Source organism: Ascaphus truei, chromosome 4 (genome assembly GCF_040206685.1).
Source record: "Ascaphus truei isolate aAscTru1 chromosome 4, aAscTru1.hap1, whole genome shotgun sequence".
NCBI lineage: Eukaryota > Metazoa > Chordata > Amphibia > Anura > Ascaphidae > Ascaphus > Ascaphus truei.
The window spans coordinates 111,714,057-111,730,749 of NC_134486.1; the positions used below are offsets into that span (position 1 = coordinate 111,714,057).

The 16,693-nt window shown below is 48.9% G+C and overlaps 1 protein-coding gene across 2 annotated transcripts in view; it reads left to right on the plus strand.

Annotated features, from left to right (window-relative positions):
* The first annotated feature begins 1,163 nt into the window (after nt 1–1,163).
* The window catches only part of LOC142493033 (phospholipid scramblase 3-like), a 42,199-nt gene continuing 26,669 nt past the window's right edge, over nt 1,164–16,693 (plus strand). The window contains exons 1-3 of one of the 2 annotated variants that reach the window (XM_075596444.1): nt 1,164–1,252; nt 2,316–2,394; nt 4,970–4,997. In XM_075596444.1, coding sequence (XP_075452559.1) covers nt 2,347–2,394; nt 4,970–4,997 — 76 coding nt within the window. In that variant the 5' untranslated portion in view covers nt 1,164–1,252; nt 2,316–2,346. The remainder of the gene's footprint in view (nt 1,253–2,315; nt 2,395–4,969; nt 4,998–16,693) is intronic. The other variant, XM_075596445.1, reaches the window with a different exon arrangement.

Consider the following 16,693-nt stretch of genomic DNA (forward strand, 5'->3'; position numbering starts at 1 on the left):
ACACACCTGTATACACAGACAGGCCCACACACATACCACACACCACACACACAGAGCTGTATACACAGACCGGCCAGACAGGACCACACACACACCCAGAGCTGAACACACAGAAAGGCACACACAAACACCCACCCACACCCAGAGCTGTATACACAGACAAACAGACAGACAGACACACACACACACACACACACAGCTGTATACACAGACAGGCAGATATATAGAAAAATTGGCTACTGCATCAGCTAACCCATGGGGGTGCACCTGGGGATGACGCGTATGTAAAAGAAAGGAAAAGATCCCACTAGGATTATGCACTCCACCTAGGTGAAACAAATCACATTAACTGGAATGAGGTGGTGTTAGCCACCTCCACTAATATAGCGAATACTTTATTTACAAAATGAACCATAAGGATTATATTTATTAAAATCAAAGCTCATAGTGCTAGCTCTGTTAATCGGTAAGTAAATTGTCTTACCCGAATTAGTAACTCTCAACTTAGATCCTACATATATTCTACATCAGCCATGTACAGTACTGTACACATACTGTACACTGGATATGTAGCTATGCAGTGTATGTGTACATGGCTGATGTAGGATCTAAGTTGAGAGTTACTAATTCGGGTAAGACGATTTACTTACACACACAGGCACACACAGAGCTGTATACACACACACAGAGCTGTATAAACACACACACACACACAGACAGACACACATACACACAGCTGTATACACAGACACACACAGACACACACACACACACACACACACACACACACACACACACACACACACACACACACACACACACACACACACACACACACACACACACACACACACACACACACACACACACACACCTGTAAACACAGACAGCCCCCCCCCCCCACACACACACACAGAGCTGTATACACAGACACACACACACAGCTGTATGCACAGACAGGCACACACAGAGCTGTATACACAGGCGCGCACACACACACACATACACACACACACACACACACACACACACACACACACACACACACACACAGAGCTGTATACACAGGCGCGCGCACACACACACAGAGCTGTATACACAGGCACACACAACTTCTCCCTTTTTTTATAACTTCCTGAAATATTGAGCAATAACTGCTTATAAAAAATAGTGAGAGACAGACACAGGTCAGAGAGAGAGAGACAAGGGGTGAGAGAGGGGGAGAGAGACAGAGAGAGAGAGAGATACACAGGTCAGAGAGGGAGACAAGGGGTGTGTGTGAGAAAGAGACCGAGAGAGAGAAAGACAGACACAGGTCAGAGAGGGAGACAAAGGGTGAGAGAGAGAGATTAAGAGAGAGACACAGGTGTGAGAGAGAGAGAGAGAGATACACAGGTCAGAGAGGGAGACAAGGGGTGAGAGAGAGACAGACACAGGTCAGAGAGGGAGACAAGGGGTGTGTGTGAGAAAGAGACAGAGAGAGAGAGACAGACACAGGTCAGAGGGAGGCAAGGGGTGAGAGAGAGAGATTGAGAGAGAGACACAGGTGAGAGAGAGAGAGATACACAGGTCAGAGAGGGAGACAAGGGGTGAGAGAGAGAGAGACAGACACAGGTCAGAGGGGGAGACAAGGGGTGTGTGCGAGAAAGAGACAGAGAGAGAGAGACAGACACAGGTCAGAGGGAGGCAAGGGGTGAGAGAGAGAGAGAGAGAGAGACAGGTCAGAGACACAGGTCAGAGAGGGAGACAAGGGGTGTGTGAGAGAGAGAGAGAGAGACAGGTCAGAGAGGGAGAGGGAGAGGGAGAGAGAGAGAGAGAGAGACACACACAGGTCAGAGAGGGAGGCAAGGTGTGCGAGAGAGAGAGAGAGATACACAGGTCAGAGAGGGAGACAAGGGGTGAGAGAGAGAGATTGAGAGAGAGACAGGTGAGAGAGAGAAAGAGATACACAGGTCAGAGAGGGAGACATGGGGTGTGTGTGTGAGAAAGAGACAGAGAGAGAGAGACAGACACAGGTCAGAGGGAGACAAGGGGTGAGAGAGAGAGACACACAGGTCAGAGAGGGAGACAAGGGGTGAGACAGAGACAGAGAGACAGACGTGTGTGTGTGTGTGTGTGTGTGTGTGTGTGTGTATGTGTGTGTGTGTGTGTGTGTGTGTGTGTGTGTGTGTGTGTGTGTGTGTGTGTGTGTGTGTGTGTGTGTGCGAGAGAGAAACAGATGAGGGTGAAAGGATGAGAGAAGGTTTGTGAGACAGGGGGAGACTGGCTCTGCTGCTGCTTGCTGTCTATACTCATTACTCCTCTATCTCTTGCAGTTGACCAATCAGAAGCTTCCATTTCATCTCCATGGCACATATTCCGGGAGTACCACCAGGTCTAGAACATCTTTTACAGGTGAGACGCTCTGCGGGTCTCTGGCAGGGAGAGGGGATGAGGGAGCGATGCTCTGCGGGGCTCTGGCAGGGAGAGGGGATGAGTGATGCTCTGTGGGTCTCTGGCAGGGCCAGGGGATAAGGGAGTCTCTGGCAGGGAGAGGGGATACGGGAGCGATGCTCTGCGGGTCTCTGGCAGGGAGAGAGGATATGGAGCAACGCTCTGCGAGGCTCTGGCAGGGAGAGGGGATAAGGGAGCGACGCTCCGTGGGTCTATGACTGGGAGAGGGGATTAGGGAGCGACGCTCTGCGGGTCTGGCAGAGAGAGAGGATAAGAGAGTGGCACTCTGTGGGTCTATGACTGGGAGAGGGGATAAGGGAGCGATGCTCTGCGGGCCTCTGGCAGGGAGAGGGGATACGGGAGCGACGCTCTGCGGGTGTCTGACAGGGAGAGCAAATGAGTGAGCGACGCTCTGCAGTACTGGCAGGGAGAGGGGATGAGGAAGAGATGCTCTGCGGGTCTCTTGCAGGGAGAAGGGATAAGGGAGCGATGCTCTGCGGATCTCTGGCAGGGAGAGGGGATAAGGGAGTGATGATCTGCGGGCCTCTGGCAGGGAGAGAGGATAAGGGAGCGATGCTCTGCGGACCTCTGGCAGGGAGAGGGGATACAGGAGCGATGATCTGCGGGTCTCTGGCAGGGAGAGAGGATAAGGGAGCGATGCTCTGCGGACCTCTGGCAGGGAGAGGGGATAAGGGAGCAATGCTCTGCGGGTCTCTGGCAGGGAGAGGGGATAAGGGAGCGATGCTCTGCGGGTCTCTGGCAGGGAGAGGGGATAACGGAGCAACGTTCTGCAGAACTCGGGCAGGGAGAGGGGATAGGGAGCGATGCTCTGTGGGTCTCTGGGAGGGAGAGGGGATAAGGGTGCAATGCTCTGCGGGTCTCTGGCAGGGAGAGGGGATAAGGGAGTGACGCTCTGCAGGTCTCTGGCAGGGAGAGGGGATAAGGGAGTGACGCTCTGCGGGTTTCTGGCAGGGAGAGGGGATAAGGTAGCAATGCTCTGCATGTCTGGCAGGGAGAGGGGATAAGGGAGCGAAGCTCTGCAAGTCTCTGTCAGGGAGAGGGGATAAGGCAGCGACGCTCTGCGGGTCTGGCAGGGAGTGCGGATGATGGTGCGACGCTCTGCGGGTCTCTGGCAGGGATAGGGGATACAGGAGCGATGCTCTGCAGGTCTCTGGCAGGGAGAGAGGATAAGGGAGCGACATTCTGCGGGTCTCTGGCAGGGAGAGGGGATAATGGAGCGATGCTCTGCGGTTCTCTGGCAGGGAGAGGAAATGAAGGAGCGACGCTTTGCGGGTCTCTGGAAGGGAGAGAGGATAAGGGAGCGACGCTCTGCGGGTCTCTGGCAGGGAGAAGGGATAAGGGAGCGACATTCTGCGGGTCTCTGGCAGGGAGAGGGGATAAGGGAGCGACGCTCTGCGGGTCTCTGGCAGGGAGATTAGATAAGGGAGCGACGCTCTGTGGGTCTCTGGCAGGGAGAGGGGATGAGGGAGCGACGCTCTGCGGGTCTCTGGCAGGGAGAAGGGATAAGGGAGCGACATTCTGCGGGTCTCTGGCAGGGAGAGGGGATAAGGGAGCGACGCTCTGCGGGTCTCTGGCAGGGAGAAGGGATAAGGGAGCGACGCTCTGCGGGTCTCTGGCAGGGAGAGGGGATGAGGGAGCGATCCTCTGCGGGGCTCTGGCAGGGAGAGGGGATGAGGGAGTGATGCTCTGCGGGTCTCTGGCAGGGAGAGGGGATAAGGTAGCAATGCTCTGCATGTCTGGCAGGGAGAGGGGATAAGGGAGCGAAGCTCTGCAAGTCTCTGTCAGGGAGATGGGATAAGGGAGCAACGCTCTGCGGGTCTGGCAGGGAGTGCGGGTGATGGAGTGACGCTCTGCGGGTCTCTGGCAGGGAGAAGGGATAAGGGAGCGACGCTCTGCTGGTCTCTGGCAGGGAGAGAGGATAAGGGAGCGACGCTCTGTGGGTCTCTGGCAGGGAGAGTGATACGGGAGAGAGGCTCTGCGGGTCTCTGGCAGGGAGAGGGGATGAGGGAGCGACGCTCTGCGAGTCTCTGGCAGGGAGAGGGGATAAGGGAGCGACGCTCTGTGGGTCTCTGGCAGGGAGAGGGGATAAGGGAGTGATGCTCTGCGGGTCTCTGGCAGGGAGAGGGGATAAGGGAGCGATGCTCTGCGGATCTCTGGCAGGGAGAAAGGATAAGGGAGCGACGCTCTGCTGGTCTCTGGCAGGGAGAGAGGATAAGGGAGCGATGCTCTGCCAGTCTCTGGCAGGGAGAGGGGATAAGGGAGCGACGCTCTGCGGGTCTCTGGCAGGGAGAGGTGGTAAGGGAGCGACGCTCTGCGGGTCTCTGGCAGGGAGAGTGATACGGGAGAGAGGCTCTGCGGGTCTCTGGCAGGGAGAGGGGATGAGGGAGCGACGCTCTGCGGGTCTCTGGCAGGGAGAGGGGATAAGGGAGCGACGCTCTGCGGATCTCTGGCAGGGAGAGGGGATGAGGGAGCGATGCTCTGCGAGTTTCTGATCTCTCTCTCTCTCTTATTGCAGCTGGATCAGGTTCACATTAAACATATACGTAAGTTATAAAAGTGTTTTACAGAGGGAGAGAATAATGACATATGAAGATTTTCTAGAATGTTTTCTAGATTTGTTCAATTGAACCATTTATTCGTATTTTCATGTTTTTGGCATATTTACTGACCATTATTTTCAAGATCAACACGAACACACACGCACACACACGCAGAGACGCAGACACACACACACAGACACCCGCGCACACACTCGCAGAGACGCAGACACACACAGACACACACAATCACACACAAAGACACACACACATATACACACAGAGACACACGCGCACAGAGACGCGCACACACACGCACACACACAGAGACACACACACATATACACACAGAGACACACACACACGCAGAGACACGGACACACACAAGCACACACAGAGACACACAAACACAAGCTCACACAGAGACACACACGCATATACAGTACACCCAGAGACACACACTCATAGACACACACGCGCACGCATACGCACATACACACAGAGACACACACACAGACACACACACATACACAGAGACACACGCACATACACACAGAGACACACAAGTGCACACACAGAGACACACGCATATACAGTACACACAGAGACACACATCCATATACACACAGAGACACACACGCACGCAGAGACACAGACAAACACGCAGAGACACAGACAAACACACACACAAGCACACACAGAGACACACGCATATACAGTACACCCAGAGACACACACGCATATACACACAGACACACACGCGCACGCACACACAAAGGCACACACACACACACACACAGAGACACACACACAGACACACACACATACACAGAGACACACACACACATACACACAGAGACACACAAAGACACACACATGCACACACAGAGACACACACGCATATACACACAGAGACACACGCACACACACATACACACAGAGACACACACACGCACACACACACAGACACACACATACACACAGTGACATACACGCGCACACACAGAGACACACACGCGCACACTCAGAGACACGCATATACAGTACACACAGAGGCACATGCATATACACACAGAGACACACGCACACACACACATACACAGAGACACATACACACAGCGACACACACGCGCACACATAGAGACACACATGTGCACACACAGAGACACACGCATATACAGTACACACAGAGACACACACGCATATACACACAGAGACACACGCACACACACATACACACAGCGACACACACACGCACACACACATACACACACACATACACACAGAGACACACACGCGCACACACAGAGACACACACGCGCACACACAGAGACACATGCATATACAGTACACACAGAGACACACGTATATACACACAGAGACACACGCACACACACACATACATACAGAGACACGCACACACACACATACACACACACACACAGACACACACACATACACACAGAGACATACATGCGCACACACAGAGACACACGCGCACACACAGATACATACACACGCGCACACAGAGACACACACGTGCACACACAGAGACACACACGCGCACACACAGAGACACACACACACAAGCTCACACAGAGACACGCATATACACATACACAGACACAGAGACACACACGCACACACAGAGACACACACATACACATACACACACACATACACACACACATACACACAGAGACACACACAAAGACGCAGAGACACACGCGCACATACAGAGACACACATGCGCACACACAGAGACACACACGCGCACACAAAGAGACACACGCGCACACACAGAGACACACACACACAAGCACACACAGAGACACACGCATATACAGTGCACACAGAGACACACGCATATACACAAGGAGACACACATACGCACACACACATACACACAGAGACACACACACGCACACACAAATGTGCACACACAGAGACACACGCACACACAGAGACACACACGCGCGCACACAGACACATGCGCACACACAGAGACACGCGCGCACACACACACACACAAGCACACACAGAGACACACGCATATACAGTACACACAGAGACACACACGCATATACACACACACAGAGACACACACATACACACACGCGCACACACAGAGGCACACACAGAGACACTCACGCCACACACGCGCACACACAGAGACACACACGCACACACAGAGACACACACGCACACACAGAGACAAACACGCGCACACACAGAGACACACACGCGCACACACAGAGGCACACACGCGCACACACAGAGACACACACGAGCACACACAGAGACACACACGCGCACACACAGAGACACACACGCGCACACACAGAGACACACACGCGCACACACAGAGGCACACAAACACGCACACACAGAGACACACGCATATACAGAACACACAGAGACACACACGCATATACACACACACAGAGACACACACATACACACACGCACACACAGAGACACACGCACACACAGAGACAAACACGCGCACACACAGAGACACACACGCGCACACACAGAGGCACACACGCACACACAGAGACACACGCATATACAGTACACACAGAGACACACGCCTATACACACGTGCACACACAGAGACACACATGCGCACACACAGACACACACGTGCACACACAGAGACACACACGTGCACACACAGAGACACACACGTGCACACACAGAGACACACACGCGCACACACAGAGACACACGCGCACACACAGAGACACACGCACACAGAGACACACGCATATACAGTACACACAGAGACACACGCATATACAGTACACACAGAGACACACACGCACACACACACACAGACACACACACACATACAGAGACACACACATACATACACACAGAGACACACACACATACACATAGAGACACACACGCGTACACAGAGACACACACGCGCACACACAGAGACACACGCGCACACACAGAGACACACACGCGCACACACAGAGACACACATGCACACACACAGAGACACACATGCACATAAAGAGACACACGCGCACACAAAGACACACGCACACACAAAGACACACATGCGCACACAAAGAGACACACATGCGCACACAAAGAGACACACATGCGCACACACCCTTTTCTTGTTCCCTTTTATTATTATTATTTTCTAGAATGCTTTTTTTTTAAATGATAAATATTACTTTCTTGATTTGCCTAAATATAAATGCTAGAATTTTGGATGTTTAAATACAAATATCTTTCTCTAGATGTTCAGTACCAGTCGAGAAATGTTTAACATGTTCTTGCTTTCTCTAGATTTGCTTATTATCATTTTGTAGCATTATTTCTATATACATCTATATAATTTCCTAGATTTTTGTTTCAATAGAAGCCTGATTCCTGTATTTCATTAGGAAAAACCCTCCTCTTTGTCTGTTAACATTTTCTAGATTGGTAGAATTGTATTGTATTGTATGTCTTTATTTATATAGCGCCATTAATGTACATAGCGCTTCACAGTAGTAATACACGTGGTAATCAAATAAATAACAGATAATATATGTCCTGGAACCAGATTCCATATTCCTGCCTGCTATTTACCCCAGCAAGGCCTTTCTGTTTTACACTGTCTCATCCTTGATACACTGCACTTCAGACAGAGAAGCACTCTCTACCTACACTACATTTACAAGTACCTTTCTCCCTGTGATTTTCCCTCAATAAAACTAAGAAAGAGAAAAGGACTTGTTTGTGCTTTGGAAGAGGGGAGACATGAGTTAAGCTTACTGGAACTATTCATACATTATTCGTGACCCTGGTTTCAGGAAAATATAAATAACAGATCATGGGAATAAGTGCTTCAGACATAAAAGTAACATTAAGGAAGAGGAGTCCCTGCTCCGAGGAGCTTACAGTCTAATTGGTAGGTAGGGAGAACGTACAGAGACAGTAGGAGGGAGTTCTGGTAAGTGCGTCTGCAGGGGGCCAAGCTTTATGTATCATGTGTTCAGAATATCCACAGTGTTATTCATATGCTTCTTTAAGCAAGTGTGTCTTAAGGCGGGTCTTAAAGGTGGATAGAGAGGGTGCTAGTCGGGTACTGAGGGGAAGGGCATTCCAGAGGTGTGGGGCAATCAGTGAAAAAGATTTAAGGTGGGAGAGGGCTTTAGATACAAAGGGGGTAGAAAGAAGACATCCTTGAGAAGAACGCAAGAGTCTGGATGGTGCATAATGAGAAATTAGGGCTGAGATGTAAGGAGGGGCAGAAGGGTGTAAAGCTTTAAAAGTGAGGAGAAGAATGGAGTGTGAGATGCGGGATTTGATCAGAAGCCAGGAGAGGATTTCATGAGGGGAGATGCTGAGACAGGTCTAGGAAAGATTCTGGCAGCAGCGTTTAGGATAGATTGTAGGGGAGACAGGTGAGAGGCAGGAAGGCCAGACAGCAGGAGGTTACAGTAATCAAGTCGGGAGAGAATGAGGGCCTGTCAGAGTTTTAGCAGTCGAGCAACAGAGGAAAGGGCGTATCTTATATTGCGGAGGAAAAAGCGTCAGGTTTTAGATATGTTTTGAATGTGAGGGGCGAATGTGAGAGAGGAGTCGAGGTGACCCCTAGGCAGCGTGCTTGGGCTACTGGGTGAATGATCGTAGTTCCAACAGTGATGTGGAAGGAAGTAGTAGGGTCAGGTTTGGGAGGAAGTATGAGGAGCTCTGTTTTAGCCATGTTGAGTTTAAGGTGGCGGAGGGCCATCCAGGATGATATAGCAGAGAGACATTCAGAAACTTTGGTTTATACAGCAGGTGTAAGGTCGGGTGTTGAAAAGTACATTTGTGTGTCGTCAGCATAGAGGTGATATTTAAACCCAAAATATGTTATTAGGTCACCTAGAGAGAGTGTGTACAGAGAAAAGAGAAGAGGTCCCAGGACAGAGCCCTGGGGCACCCCCACAGAGAGATCAATAGAGGAGGAGGAGGTGTTAGCAGAAGAGATATTGAAAGTACGATGGGAGAGGTAGGATGAGATCCAGGATAAAGCTTTGTTCCGAATACCAAGAGTATGGAGAATGTGAAGGAGAAGAGGGTGGTCCACGGTGTCAAATGCTGCAGAGAGGTCGAGTAATATGAGCAGTGTAATGACCTCTGACTTTGGCAGCATGGAGGTTGTCAGTTATTTTAGTGAGGGCTGTTTCCATGGAGTGAGCAGTGCGGAAGCCAGATTGTTGAGGGTCTAGGAGAGAATAGGTGTTGAGAAAATGGAGGAAGCGAGAGAATACAAGACGTTCAAGGAGTTTAGAGGCAAAAGGCAGGAGGGAGACAGGTCGATAGTTAGAAAGACAGGTAGTGTCAAGCTTGCTGTTTTTGAGTAATGGTATAACTGTTGCATGTTTGAAGGAGGATGGAAAGGTTCCAGAGTAGAGGGAGGAGTTAAAAATGTGTGTGAGCGTAGAGATTATAGTAGGACCAAGAGGTTTTAGGAGATGGGAGGGAATGGGGTGAAGAGAGCAAGTGGTAGAGGGAGAAGAGGCGATCAACAGCGACACATCCTCCTCTGTGACAGTGGAAAAAGAGTCAAGGAAGGCAGGAGGACAGTTAGGAAGTGGTGTAGGATGGGAGGAAGAAACAGAGGGGATGTTCTGACGTATGGATTCCACCTTTTCCTTAAATAGTCAACCAAGTCCTGAGCGGAGATTGAGGAAGGAGAGGCAGCTGAGGGTGGTTTGAGTAGAGTATCAAAGACAGAGAACAGTCGGCGTGGGTTAGACTTGTGCATGTTGATTAGTGAAGAAAAGTAGGCTTGTTTAGCTTGCGAGAGGGCAGAGTTGAAACAGGATAGCATAAATTTGTAGTAAAGGAAGCCTGCGAGAGTATGAGATTTCCTCCAGAGGTGTTCAGAGAAACGAGTGGAGGAACGCAGCATGTGCGTGTGGGAATTTAGCCATGGTCTAGGGTTAAAAGGGCGGCAGAGAGAAAGCGGGGCATGTAGATCAAGAGAGGAGGACAAGGCAGAGTTGTAGTTCCTGACCAGGTTAACAGGGTCTGTATCAGAGCTGAGAGATGAGAGGGAGGAGCGTAAAGTGGACTCAAAGTCAGGTAAGTGAATAGAGCGCAGGTTTCTGCAGAACCGGGGGGTAGATGGAGGTGGAGAAGGGGAGAAGCGAGATAGAGAGAATGAGATGAGGTGATGGTCAGAGAGAGGAAAAGGGGAAATGGAGAAATCAGAGAGAGAAAAGTTTTTAGTGAAAACCAGGTCTAAGTAGTGGCCATCCTTGTGGGTGCTGGCTGCAGTCCACTGTTGAAGGCCAAAAGAAGAGGTTAGAGAAAGAAAGCGGGAAGCCCAAGGGAGAGAGGGGTCATCAATGTGGCAATTGAAGTCCCCAAGGAGAAGAACAGGAGAGTCTGAGGAGAGAAAGAAAGAGAGCCAGGATTCAAAGTGAGAGAGAAAGGCAGAAGGGGGATGAGTAGAGGTAGGTGGGCGATAGATGACCGCCACATGGACCGGGAGTGGAGAGAAGATCTGGACAGTGTGAGCCTCAAAGGAGGGAAAAGCAAGAGAGGGGGGAATAGGAAGGGTTCGGTAACGGCAGAGAGAGGAGCCCCACGCCTCCACCCCTGCCATCAGGGCGCGGAGTGTGGGAGAAGGAAAGGCCACCGTAGGAGAGGGCAGCTTCCAGAGCAGAGTCAGACTGAGTGAGCCAGGTCTCAGTTATAGCAAATAGGAGCAGAGAGTGAGAGAAAAAAGTCATGTACAGAGAGGCACTTGTTAGAAAGGGAGCGAGCATTCCAAAGGGCACAGGAGAAAGGGAGAAAGCAGGGAGGGTGGCAGGGTATGGGTATGAGGTTGGAGGGGTTGATACCCGAAGGAGTAGAGGTTGCAATTAGCAGGCGAGGACGAGCGCATGTAGGAATAAGGCAGGGACCAGGATTGGGAGAGATATCCCCAGAAGCGAGGAGAAGCATGGAAAGAAAGAGGGTGTGTGAGGATGATTTGTAGGGGTGTTTTTTTAGTGCAGGGGATATAGCTGTGTCAGAGGACACAGGTAAGAAAGAAGTTCATGTGAACAGAGAAGTGGTGAAGGAAGGAGAGATGGAGATATATGAATAGAGTTGGAGACATACTGAAGCTGGTAAAAAGAAGTGCATAATTTGAGAAGAAGTGAAGTCACAGCAAATATAAATGGTCAAGGCAGCATCACAGCAGTAATGATGCAGTCTGGTATAAATGATATCCTCCTTTCCAGCGTAGTTCAAATGCAGAAATCAGAGCCAATAGGTGTTGTCCACTTTTTCACTTCTTTTGAACTTCCTTTTAAACTTCAGTTGTTCAGTAGTCCTGCCACTTATAATGGGCCACTTGGACGTGGGCTGCAGATTATACTCTAGAATCTAGATGATAAGATTTACAATGAAACAAAACGACACCATTTTAATATTTGGAAATCAATCAGTCCAGAAACTGATATTTATGATAACGATAAACAAATATATCTAGAAAATGATACAATTTCTAACTCGTAAGAATCTACCAAAAAAAAAAAAAACACCAGCAACTGTTGTGACTGATAAATGTGGAAAATTGTAACATTTATAAACTGGATTTATCTAGACAAAAAAATGATCCAGACCTGGAAAATAATACTATTATTATTTAAACACAAACGTCAACGTATATAATGAAGTAATCCAGAGAAACGATTCAAATGTCAAATGCGCTAAGAAAAATCTAGAAAAGGAAAATATTTGTACATCTAATCGGACGACATATATCATTTTATTTTCTCTCTCTAGAAAGTGAAAATGAAACTAGCAAAAGGTGATAGCTATTATGTCATTGCTCTAGAAAATAATTGTTCTTATTAATATATATATATATATATATATGCTCCTTTTTTTTCTAGATCATAATTCAATAATAGTGTCTCTTTTTAATAATATATTCTTATAAATAAATATAGATTGTATGTCACATGTTCCCCTCGGGGCGGGTTCTTCTCCCATTGGTTGGGTGTATCTGCATTCTGATTGGCTCTGTGACAGGGTGAATAAACGTCCCCAGCCATATACCTGGCAAACCTATGTTTAGGGTTGCAGTGCAGCAGTAACGAGGTTAAGTTTTAGTTGAGGGCTGCTTAACTATTCAGATCCCAGCTGCCTCATTAGGAAGCTTTATAAACCATATGCTGCACACACATGCAGTCTGTCTGATCAAGAGGGAGTACTGAAATGCTGAAGGAAGATTACTGCTCAAAGATCTGTCTTCTAAGTACATGTTTGATGAACTGTCTCTTTTGTGTTTGTATGCTGAAGAGAAGCTATTTTTGTTTTTGTTTGCTGAAGAGAAGCTATTTTGTTTTTGTGTGCTGTATTTTTAAAGGTTCAATAAATAAGCCTTATCAAGAGAACCCGCGTGTGGTTGCATGTACCCTGCAACATATGGTGTCAGAAGTGCCGGGATGTTAAGAGGCCCCTGCAGTTGAAGACTGTCACGCTGTGCAGCCCGCAGACCAGGCCAGTCCCCTGTACTGAGGTGGGATGTTGAATATACACACCGACAGCAGAGGGAGTGGGTCCGGGATGTGGTTGTTGCGTGGCCAGGCCTGGGTTAAGATTCAGAATAGTCGTTGTACTTGCCGAGTTCAGGAATATAGAGAGTTCTGTAGTTAAATCCGTTTCCGTGTCCAAGGCTCTGAGAGGTAAGAATCATGATGGGTAAGCTGAAGTCGGGAGCCAGGGAGGTAAGTCAGACAAGCCGGTTCAAATCTGTAGGAGTAAAGAGAAACAGGAGCACGACACAGTTTCCAGGCTACACAGGAAGCAAGGAGCTATGCAGAGCAAGGAAGTGAAGGCAAAGCAGGATATTTAAAGCGACAGTGACCAATCCGGACGAAGGGCATGGCGGAGGCGTGTCGAGGAGCTGCTCGTGAGTGGCTGAGAGACCAGGAAATAGCAGAGCACAGCTGAGAGTCTGTAACACCAGTGCCAGAATCCAAGATGGCGACGGCAGAGTTCAAGGTATGCACTGGGTGACGGCATGGGTAGCGACGGGGGGCAGGGGCAGCAGCCGCTGCAGTACTGGTAGTGGGTAAGGAGGGGTCACGCCACAAGGGACGTGGCCCCCGATTCCTTTCAGTACCCCTCCTTCAGGATCGACCTCCGGACGATCCATCCAAGGCTTCTGTGGAAATTTCTTGTGGAAGCGGTCCAAGAGAACTGGAGCATGGATGTCCTCCTTTGGTACCCAAGAGCGTTCCTCTGGGCCATAACCCTTCCAGTGAACAAGGAATTGTATCTTTCCTCTGGATACATGAGAATCCATGATTGTCTGGATTTCGAATTCAGGGTGTCCTTGGACCGTGCCTGGTTTGGGTTTATAGGTCTTAGCAGGGAACCGTTTGCTCTGGACGAATGGCTTGAGCAAGGAAACATTGAATACGTTTGGAATCCTCATGGAAGACGGAAGTTGCAGACGAAATGCCACAGGATTGATTTGTTCCTGGATCAAAAAAGGCCCTAAGAATCGGGGTGCCAATTTCGGGGTCGGAGACTTCAACTTGATGTTCTTGGACGAAAGCCAAACTCAGTCCCCTGGCTTGTAATTAGGGGCCTGTTGACGACGATGGTCTGCCTGAGACTTGAATTTCTGAGCGGCGCTAAGAAGCGCGGACTGAATCTTGATCCATGACTCCTGAAGAATAGTTACCCATTCATCAGCCGCCGGCACTCCTATCGGAATGTTTGAGATTGGCAGTCAACTTGGGTGGAAACCATAATTCACGAAGAACGGGGTTTCGTGCGTGGATTCATGACGAAGTGAATTGGTTGCAAATTCCGCCCAAGGTAGCAGGTCAACCCAATTATCCTGGGAATCGGAAATAAAACACCGTAGGTATTGTTCCAGGGTTTGATTTAGTCTTTCAGTTTGCCCATTAGTCTGGGGGTGATAGCCTGACGAGAAGGATAGCGCCATACCAAGCCTCTTGGAGAAAGCCCGCTAAAATTTCGATATAAATTGCGTGCCTCGGTCCGAGACTATGGATGTAGGTATCCCATGGATGCGAAACACCTCCTTGGTGAAGATATCAGCTAGGGTGGGCGAGAAGGGAAGTCCTTTGAGTGAAACAAAGTGGGATTGTTTTGAAAAACGGTCAACGATGACCAAAATTGTATTCATCCCTCTGGAAGGGGGTAGATCCACAATGAAATCCATTGAAATGTGTGACCATGGACGTTCAGGTATTGGCAAGGGCATGAGCAAGCCTGAGGGTCTTTGATGAAGTGTCTTGTTTTGTACACATACTGGACAAGCACTAGTAAATTCATGAACCATCTTTGCCGTATTAGGCCACCAAAAAGTACGCTTGATAAGAGCCAAAGTTCTTTTGAAGCCGGGATGGCCGGCTGAACGGACAGAGTGGCCCCATTCTAGTATCTTTTGATGAAACCTGGGAGCGGCATAAAGAATTCCTTCCGGTACCTCTGGACCACTCGGAATTTGTGTTTGAGCTTCAACGATCTTTTTGAGAATTTCAAATGAGTTGGCGGAAATTATAAACGATAGTTTCAGGGGTTTCTTCGGATCTTTCCTCAGGAGAAAATTGTCGGGACAAGGCATCAGCTTTTGTGTTCTTAGAACCGGGAATATAAGACAGAGTATAATGAAATCTTGAGAAAAATAGTGCTCAACGGGGTTGACGAGACCCCAGACGACGTGCATTTTCGATATAAAGAAGATTTTTATGATCAGTCAATATAGAAATAGGTTCGCGGGAACCTTCCAGGAGATGTCACCATTCCTGTAAGGCCATCTTGATAGCCAAGAGCTCTCTCTTGCCAACATCATAGTTCTTTTCAGCGGCCGAAAACTTCTTTGAAAAAAACCTCATGGATGAAGCTTATCTTGAGGGAAGAATCTCTGGGACAGGATGGTGCCTGCACCACAATCAGACGCATCAACTTCTAAAGTAAAAGGAAGACTAACATCGGGATGTCGCAGAATGGGTGCCGAGACGAAAGATTGTTTCAGGGTTTCGAAGGACGAGACGGTCTGCGGACGCCATACAGATGGGTCAGCTCCCTTCTTGGTAAGGGCCGTAATGGGAGCCACAGTGGTAGAAAAATTTCGGATGAATTTTCTATAGTAATTGGAGAAGCCCAAAAAACGCTGGATGGCTTTGAGAGAGTTGGGCAGAGGCCAATCCAAAACAGCCTTAAGTTTTTCAGGGTCCATTGAAAATCCTTTATCTGAAATTATATAGCCTAAGAAGGCAGTAGAGGTTTGATGAAAAAGACATTTCTCAAGCTTAGCGTAGAGATTATTGACACGAAGGCGAGCGAGAACGAGCCTGGTATGCTGGACATGATCTTGAAGATTTTTAGAAAAAATTAGGATATCGTCCAGATAGATGATTACGAAAGAGTTGAGAACATCACGGAAGACATCATTCATAAAATCCTGAAAAACAGCAGGAGCATTGCTGTGTGTATTTCAGTATATGCAACTGAAACAATCTTAGGTAATATCCCATATCTGAATCCTGTCTGCTTCAACTCTTTGCTGTGTGTATTTCAGTATATGCAACTGAAACAATCTTAGGTAATATCCCATATCTGAATCCTGTCTGCTTCAACTGTTAATTAAATTAAGCATTGACACCTAGGCAGGGAACACCCTGTGTAGGAAACAATCTGTTTGAATGTGCCTCAGATGTGCT